At 39.5% G+C, this 9,496-nt stretch overlaps 1 protein-coding gene across 1 annotated transcript in view; it reads right to left on the reverse strand.

Moving 5' to 3' along the window:
• The window catches only part of Glut4EF (Glucose transporter 4 enhancer factor), a 54,569-nt gene extending 46,343 nt beyond the window's left edge, over positions 1-8,226 (reverse strand). The window contains exon 1 of the mRNA XM_073079822.1: positions 7,703-8,226. Coding sequence (XP_072935923.1) covers positions 7,703-8,077 — 375 coding nt within the window. The 5' untranslated portion in view covers positions 8,078-8,226. The remainder of the gene's footprint in view (positions 1-7,702) is intronic.
• Positions 8,227-9,496: the final 1,270 nt, after the last annotated feature.

A 9,496-nucleotide genomic window follows, 5' to 3' on the forward strand; every position in this document is an offset into this window, starting at 1 on the left:
CTTTACCCATGTGCTGTAGCATGTAAAAAATAAACGATGTTCTCACATAGATACCATATTATAGATAAATTATACTTAAGTATTTCATAGAAATTGTATGTGTAGAAAACCCGTACAGTGTCTGCATTATTACTGTTCGCTTGTGAAATTATGAGAATTTGTTTTTAAGACCTGAGTCAGGATGAGCGCTCTCATTTCAATGAAGTTTACAAATGCAGTAATGTAAACTTTTTATGTCACGAAAAAAGAAAACGTAAGTGGAGGTCGGGTTTCGAATACGGACGGTGCGTCGTTGCCGGTTCAATATCAGCGTTTCTGGGTCAGTGGGTCAGCGTGCCGGAGGCCCGCTCCCCGCGCACCGAGTGCTGATCGTAATTATAACTTGATCTTCACTTACATAAAAATAGTTACACTTAGATACATTGTCACCACTCATCATAACAATACCGTGGTCCACCATGAAGTAGGCGAATCGCGTTCCTTACGTCAGCAACTTTATATATTTCGGTACATTGACCAACCGAATCATTACTGACCTTTGTCATTACCGAAGGTTAATGCAGATGTTAAATCCGGTTAAATTTACTTTTTGGTATGTAAGTCATTAGTAATAAATATTTGGGCATTTTACACATAGAAATCCTTGTACACCATCACAGATTTAGCGACAGTCGCCCACGTGGTAACGGTTTTGGTGTATTACTGTTAAGTCGAACCCGAAAACAAGTTATTTTGCGCCGCTGAGTCAGCTTACGACTTCGTGTGTGACGCCAAATGCCCAGTTTCAACCAGTTATCCGGTTTCAATGTGTAGGCATTAATATTCAAAAGCGTCCTTCTCAATCTCGATATTTTATCTATACATATTATACAGGTTATGGTGTAATTAAATGTTTCCTCTTGTTCCACCTGTATAGATAAATATTTATGTAAGTAAATTATGTGATTGATGTTGTAAAATTTACATAACTGGGATTTTTTTATGCTAAGTATCTAGATAAGAGTAGCTCTGCGCAAGTATACACGAATCATGAAACTATTTCAAGGCGAACGCAATGAGGTCACCCACAAAGGGCCGGCCTTGCCTTCGCTTAGCTCGTGGGAGGACAACTAAGGTGTACAAAGGGTACCAGCCAATATATCATTGTTCTTGGTATAAATTACTCCTGAATTTAATTAAAGGAAAAGTAACTCATCTTTCAGCCTGTCGTTTCTGCATAATTTTAATCTTGAAATAATTGTAAAAATAAGTTGCGCTATTTTAGCACCGGTACGATTTTTTGGTGAGTTAATTCAGCAAGTCTCAGCAAGCTGTCATTTCACAAATTTATTTTATGAAGTTCCAATTGAGGTCTTACGAAAGCTACGTATTATGTGCAATTGTGTAGCCAAGACATGGCTAAGTGTGAACAAAAACAGCGTAGATATAACACTATAAATTCGCAACGGTTGTCTGACATCATTAAATGGTCAATCATCTCGCTGTTTCGGTGTTGGATGTAGGTCGAATACATTAGGCGAACTATTTTATTCCAAGCGGAGACTGGTTGTGGTAAAACAGGGTATTATTCGCGACAAAAAGTAAGCTCTCTACAATAAATGGAAAAATAAAAACAATTGAGGTCGTACGACGAATATGAATTGTAATGATCGAGTTTTTGTTAATCGTTTTATGTAAAAGTACAAAACAAAGCTTGATTACAAAACAAATTACTTATAAAGCTACTTAGTTCATTAAAACTCGTCGTGCCACTTTTTTCAAACGTTTCGCGTTTATTGTTCAACTTATAGGATTTTGGAATAGTTTTAGATTCAAAAGAATATAAAGCTGTTTAATTATGTAAATATGGCAAAATAATTTTGAAAAAAAGAAATAATAAATCAGGTTGTTCATTATTGTTACTTCAACATTAGTACACTAAGTGGTGTCTATTTCATTCGTGTAATTGGCATATCCGGCTCGCGCTCCATATTGCAGTTCAGCGTGGACTAAAATCTTTTGACATCTTGTTAGTGGCCTGCACAGGCTATCCGCAAACTATGTATTTTATCTTATCAAAGATTGTAGGAAAGAGCCGAGCGCATTTAACAATTCGTAGTGAAGATAGTATTCTGAATTTTGAAGAATCGATATTTCTGTCTGTTATTAATAAATTTTACTATTTCGTAATATAAATAAGATGTTTATAGACTATCGCCCGTTAGTTGTATTCAACCAATGAACGTCAACCAAGGTTAGAAATTTGTAGATTTGCATTGTAAATTGTCATGTATGGAATATACATTTTAAATTTCGAGTGGTGCTAGGTAAAAATTAATTAAGATTCACTATCACTAACCGGCGTTTATTTAACCATTCGCTCTGTGTTACATGTTACATTTTTCTTACATCTATACTTTATCAAGATTTGTTCAAATAGAAATATCTAGCATCAACTTGTACAATGTACGTATTGCCGCTGTCGTGGATGTTGTTACGAAATATTTTAACACAATATTATACAAATCTAATTTTTCCAATAATGTTACAACTAATCACGTCAATGCAATTGTAGCAAGACTAAGTTGGTAAATTGAGTATTACACAAGTTGTAATTTAAAGCCTTTTGTGTTGGTATATAGCACTGTTGACCATTAAAATTAGTTTTTGCGCCTTTCGAATCATCATTAGACCCGATACTCGAGTAATCAGAGCATGACACAGATTGACGCAAGGTTGCAGGTTCAAATCCGATTCGCATTACCTTTCTTTTGTCATTAGTGTTACTTAATGTCCAATAATAAAAAATAACTGTTTATTTATCGTAACATCTTACAGTATTACTTAAGAATCGATAAATTAAACGTGTTATTGTGTTTCGAATGGCCGCAAGGTATACAGGGTGTCTAGTTTTCTCTTCCCATCATTTCTTTACCTGTGTTCGATTGCCACTTGCTGGTTCCGTTCACGCATTCACAATCGACAAAAACGTCACGTTCGACTGGAAATTATAGAAGGAGAAACTTGTAAATTGTGTTGCGGCGTGCACGGTAGGCCTAATTTGAAAAATTGCCTCCTGTTTGTGAGATAAGTGGATTTATAGATGCTGCTGCGCCTGAAGTGTTCTCGTGTTTTATACACAGATTTTAAGTAGTAATTACAGTAATCTGGAGTAATGTTGAATTTTTAATAATGAAGGAAAATAAGCCTTGTTATTTATCGTGATAAATCGATATTTACAAATATATCTACGTAGAAATAGAGTAAGACAAAACAATTAGGAAAATTTTCACTTTTGGTTGTCAATCGATTATTTATCTTTAATTATCCATAAAAATCGCAATTAGAATAGAAATTTCTAATTTTACTCCAATTTAAAGCTTCCAAACTTCTCGAGTACATATGTGATGAAAAAATATTGCAGGCATTTTTTGCAATCAATTAATTAAATTTATTGTTTTATTGCGAGCTGTGTCAATATGTAGAGTAAGTGAAATTAGCGCAAGGCACGCGACTCTCTACGCAACGCTACGCGCCATAAGCGTAAGTGTGTTCGGTGCGTTCAAACACTGGAAACAATGTCTGTACCACTGTGCAGTGAAAAATCTTAAATACGCATTAATAATTCAATTTTGAATCATGTATGCTTTCGCCGTCCATGCAATTGAAACCGAAGAGAAACTGTGTATTCCAGTGTTAGTACTCTTCGCAAATATGTAATGTTTCATTTTGCTAACTTAAAATTGTTGCCTAAGAAGATTGTGGGACACATGAATATTGATATTTAAAATCATTTTACTTTCAGTAGATCAATATATCTTACAGTTACTGTAATACTTTTTCTTAGCATTTAGTTTTGTTTTTACGATTCTGGATGATTGATTTAGTTTTTGTAATGGACTTGAACGTAATTATTTTCGTTGACTGTCAGCTTCATTAACTGTAAACGTGCCGCAACAATGTATTGTGTGTAGTTGAGTGAATCCGAACGGTACACGGTCAACACAGGTGTAAGTGGCACTTTCACACTCATCTGGCTCTCGGGCGATCGAGGCGAAGCGCTTCGCGGCGTTTACGACCTCAGTGAACGAAAGGCGAGCCGGTTGCAAATGCAGGGAAATCACAACCGATTACGTAACTTTATAATCTTTATTACAACCCACTTCGGGAAGTCGCTGGCTACAAGTTAGATGCTAATTTATTTGTCTTGAATATATTATCCCTCAAAAATCGGAGATCGGCTGTAGATTTACCTGATCAATATACCTTTGAATACCATTTATTTTAACCGTTCGGGAAAAAAACACGAATCACACGGAAATTATTTATTATGCATTGCATGTCATAAGTACGTCGATTCAATATAATATTCCAAGTTATCGTGGGATTTTATCAGAGAATTCGGTTGTTCTAGTTGATTTGTTAAGGAATTGAACATTAGCGGTTTACTGATGTTCCACTTAACGACGTGGACGCTGGGCCAACACAGCCACCGGCTAACGGTCCGACGGCGCCGCGCCGCGCGCACGTGAAAATAATTCTTGACGCGATTTTGTAACCAATACCGTTATGCGGTTCCGGGCCTGCCGATGACCTTATTTTTCGGCCGACTCTTTCGGTTTATATCTTTTTGTGTGGCGGTTATAGCGAGACGATGTTTTGGGCGAGACATCCGTGGTGAATGTAGCGCGCAGTCCTACGTATTTTATTTCGCTCGAGCAATGCTCCGTTTAATTGTGTTATTAAAGATAATACAGCGGATGTCGAGCGAGCGCTAGTGTAGTAAAATCGTAGTTGTTTACGAATATGAAGCCGGCCGGCGCGGCGTGCGGCGTGAGTCAGAGCAGTTTTGATTGAGCTGATTCCGCGTAGCGTGCGGGCGGATTTGCCGAGTGAAACGGTGTAAATAACGTGTGACGCGGAGCGACGCTCGCACTCGCCTGTGTACCGGGGAATACCGCGTCATATTTGATAATTTCTTCCTCAACAATTAGGTCTGAAGTACGCAAACTCTGAAATGACTGGGCATGTTTTTCCCAGTAATTCTCGCGCTCATTTATCCTGTGTAACTTCTATGGCAAAATTTATAACAGGTACAATGGTACTAATCAAAGTATGTACACTATAACGTTTTCCTGTGCCAGATTTCCGTATAACCAACCATTGTTGAAGTGGAGTAGACACGTAGGGAAATATTGTTACATTAGTGTTTTGAAATGTAGAGTCGATATTGCTTGAGATCTAGGTAGGACGCAATAACATAACAATCATTATCTGAGTGCATACGCACGGTTATCTTGTATTGTGGCGTAAACACAGAATAATAACACTGCGCGTTGACCTTTGTTTGTTTGTGTAGGCTATTGTGCTAAGATAATAAGAGTCACCAGTGTTTTTATGTAAAAAAGACAAGTTCATGTCAATTATCAATTATTGCGACTTCCCTGTCGGAGATATACCCGTATAATGTCTTAGTTCTAGACCGAAGCTTCGCACTATATCAAGTTCAAGGATGAATGTTAGCTCCTAGATTCAGTAATAGGAGTATGAGAGCACATCAAGGGTTTATGATCCCTATCATGTTTGTTTGCCCAGCAAGATAATATATTACGTCATACTGAATTACAATTTGATTTTATTGTATTTTAGTATGTTTATATATTTTTAAGTGTAGAGCGATGAGCGCGCAACAGTTAGCTCGTTTGAGCGCGTCATGTCGATATCGCGGACAGCTACGTCATCGTGTTTACGCGGCAAGGCCGGCGCACGCGCCGCTCTCTACCAGCTTTGCCTTCTTTGTAATAAGAATCAGTATGCCGGCTTCGCAAATACTAGCACCGCCAAGAAAAGAAAAACAACTTGTTGTTAAAGTGGTTTTAAACATCGGATTATTACGATACCGGCTTGTGATTTCTGTAAACAACGTTGTTGCTCTGTTACCCTTGATATTTACTATATTAAGCAAAAAGGCCCACTAAAGAACATTTTCTTTTGAGTGATTCAACCAGTCTTTTCTTATGGGTTCATATTAAAATACCGCAATTAATTGTCGGTAGTGATTTAAATTATATCTTGAGGTGAACTTGTATTTTTATAGTGGACAATGTTTAATGCAATTAGTTCAAGCGATAACCTTTAATTGTGGTCGGCACTGCATTTACTTATGCATGCGCAATGCCATATTTCTTTTAAATCTTTCGCTTTTTACTTTATGTTAAATATTTTTTAGTTGTTTTATTAAGCTGAAATGTTATTTGAAAGATGACAATGCACTGTTGCGTTATGTATCATGACATGACTCACATGCGCTGCACTTCAAGTGCCAATCATCGCACGAGCAGATGCGCCGGCCATTAATCAGTAGCTGGCTAGGCTTATCGTTTTTACAATAAACACTAACATCTAATAAAACAAAGTGAGAGAATAAATCTTTCGTTTACATAAAAATAATAAATACTTTCAAATTGTGTAACGAGAGACATAAGCCATAAAGTAGGGAATTTGAATCCTAAAGTAATCACTAATCATCTACACAGATACACAAAATTCAACTAATGTTTCAAAAAAATGTGGATTTCGAGGCGTAACAAAAAGCCTTGTACCGCTTATATCCATGTATGGCATATAAGTAACGGTTTGTAGTGTGTCCGAATTTAGTACACGTGCGTGCTCTGTTGACGGCTGATCGGCGACAAGGACGTGCCTTGCATGGAGCAAGCTCTTGGGCCGAGGGCTCTAACTAGATTACAGCGTACTAAACCTACCTTGACTGAATATAAATCACTATGGATCGTCATCGTTACTTGGGTAGGATTATCCGTTGATCGAGCTTGACTTTGACTTTAAATTTGTCGTAATTTATATCAAAGAGAACATAACTTTGTGCTGGCAGTGAACACAATGGAATAAAGAGACAAATACGCTACCGTATCTGTTGTTTATAAGCTACGCGACTGTCACGCTCATGTGCATGACGCACGACGTTAAATACAGGCAAATACATACGTAGGCGTATTCAAATCACATGGTAAAAAACATCAACAACAGACTTGCCAATCGTAGTTTATCCTTAAAAATCTAATATAATGCGTGGAATGACAAGAATGTAACATAATTATGCAATTGAATAAATTAATTTGTTTATTGCATGTTCTTTTGCAAGTGGCGTAGATAAATTGATATACCTGTTAGCAATAATTTAGGTAGCAAGTAGAGCAATCTTGCCGGCGAGGTGACCAGCGGTAGATGATAGGTGTATGCGCCGGTTGACGCGTAATTCGGTGCGAGGTTGAGTGCACAGTGCACGATGCACGGCCCACGTGCAGCGGAGGTCAATAGCTCGATGCATGCGCGCCCGCACCCGCTCCCGCAATCGCCGCCGCCACCGCTCATCAGATTCTTTGTCTACGCGTAATGTTGTTGCAATGTCAACATTGATGCCAATGACTGAGCGAACGCGCTACATGCATTATATCTATTGCTCCAAATACATTGTAAATAGAGAAACGTTGTCATTGAACTGACTTAATCGAACACGTATGCTTATATCGAAACGCATTGAGAGATAAAGGAACTCTACCTGCAGTGCTGTTGTAATATTTTCTCTGACTCTACATAATGTTCGTTCTCTTTTTATGGAAATTGCAAAATATTTTCAAAATTTAATAAACTGCATTAGATAGTTTAGAAATTAAATACATTAAAGTGTAATTAGTATACTAACCTCAGCGGCAGGTGCGTGCACTTGCACACGCAGTTCATCGGTATCGTGGTCGTGTACCAGTACATCGGCACGCACTTCACGACCGTTGTACGTCAGGAAGACACGCTGACCAGGGCGCAGCTTCACACCGGTAAGACCACGAAAACCAGGTCCAATAAGTTCCGCGTCACGATATTCACGAGTCATTTTACCACCATCGAAGCGCACCGTGTATCTGGTGTTCGGGGTTAAGTTTATGCAATTATTGTTCTCCGGGAACGGTGCAGGAGTCTTGACCGCCTGGATCATACCCGAGAAATAGAGTCCGTCATCACCGAGCGCCGCCACGCGCGTTCCTATGATGGAGCGCTTCGCGAGCCGCTTGCCGGTCGACATGATGTTTTCTGTCCACACAATTAATTTTATTCTAGCACCACGCGCTGATCTCACGTCGATCGATGGTCCACACTTATTTTAACTCACAAGTTCACTTAGAAATTTCAAATCGCCCTGCGTACGCGCTTCGCAGGAAAACCGTCACAGAATTTTTGAAAATGACGAGGATTTCGACACGATTCCGTACGCTGGATGCGGTCCGGCTCCTGGGAAGGCCGAAGCTGGACGCGGGTCTCACGCGGAAACATAATACGAGGGCAAGGTCCTCGAAGATCGGGACAAAGGAAAACCCTTTCGCGGCAGTAAACTTCTCACACAAGTTCGCTACGGACGACCTCAATAGACACGGTTCAAACGAGAACTGGCGTGCGTGCGGCGCGATACCGGCCGGCCGGCGAGCGGGAGCGGCGACCGCCCGTCTCGCTTCTTTGTTTTGATACTCAGCTGTTCGCACGAAGAAGATGCAGAGCGCGCGTGTCGCGGGCGGGAGCGAGGCGGATGCACTCGGCCGCCCTCGGCCGGCGAGCGCTGTTCGGGCGGGCTCGCTATTTTCAGCGGCTGCCGCCCACGGGCGACATTGAGGCGCGCCGGCACTGTTCGCACGTGGAGTGGAGGAACGCTAACGGGATTGCACAACGCACCTCGCGACTCGCCGACATCGCGCCGGTGCGGTGCTCGCTTGCCGGCTAATGCGTGACACAGTTTCTATTCGGATTTGGGGTCGATTCAAATGTCAAGCAGATGCACCCCACTTATGCAACACTATTAACACGGCCTCGTTACAACTACCCACAAATTGAATAATTGGTACAAGCAGATCAACTTTACACACCCAAGTTGCAAACTTTGACACACAACCTAAATAACCATTATCTGCAAGTTCAGAAATACCAAGTACTTAATTGTAACAAAAGATATACAGCTAACATTTTACAAATTGTTTCTATAAAAGTTTCTCAGATGTTCTTACGTAAACAGAAATAATAATTAAATCAAAGTCATTTATGACATATAATTTGAAAATAATCATACATCTATTGTACGTTTCCATGCCCATAAAAATGACATTCGATAACACGTAGATATGCACGCAGTGAATAGCGGGCAGTTAAATGTCGTTTTCATTCATTAGCACTATGAATACTACTGATCATTTTCCATTTAACGAAAGTGAAAAGAATTTGTCAGTTGCTCGCTAAAACGATCTTGATGTGACGATGAGGCGTGAGGGTCAGTCGCGTGAGTAGCTACTTACCAGCAATGTAACTATTGTTATTGTTACACTAGAACAATGCTACATGGTTACACGCTTGTTATGTTATAACAATAACAATTTAAAATAGAACACATACCTGCATAGATACAATAATTCAAACATCAGATCTTGCTTTGTTTAAAATATCTAAATGGGCTACATAA

This window comes from Epargyreus clarus, unplaced genomic scaffold (genome assembly GCF_041222505.1).
Source record: "Epargyreus clarus isolate Ecla_fem2 unplaced genomic scaffold, WU_Ecla_fem_2.2 ptg000014l, whole genome shotgun sequence".
NCBI lineage: Eukaryota > Metazoa > Arthropoda > Insecta > Lepidoptera > Hesperiidae > Epargyreus > Epargyreus clarus.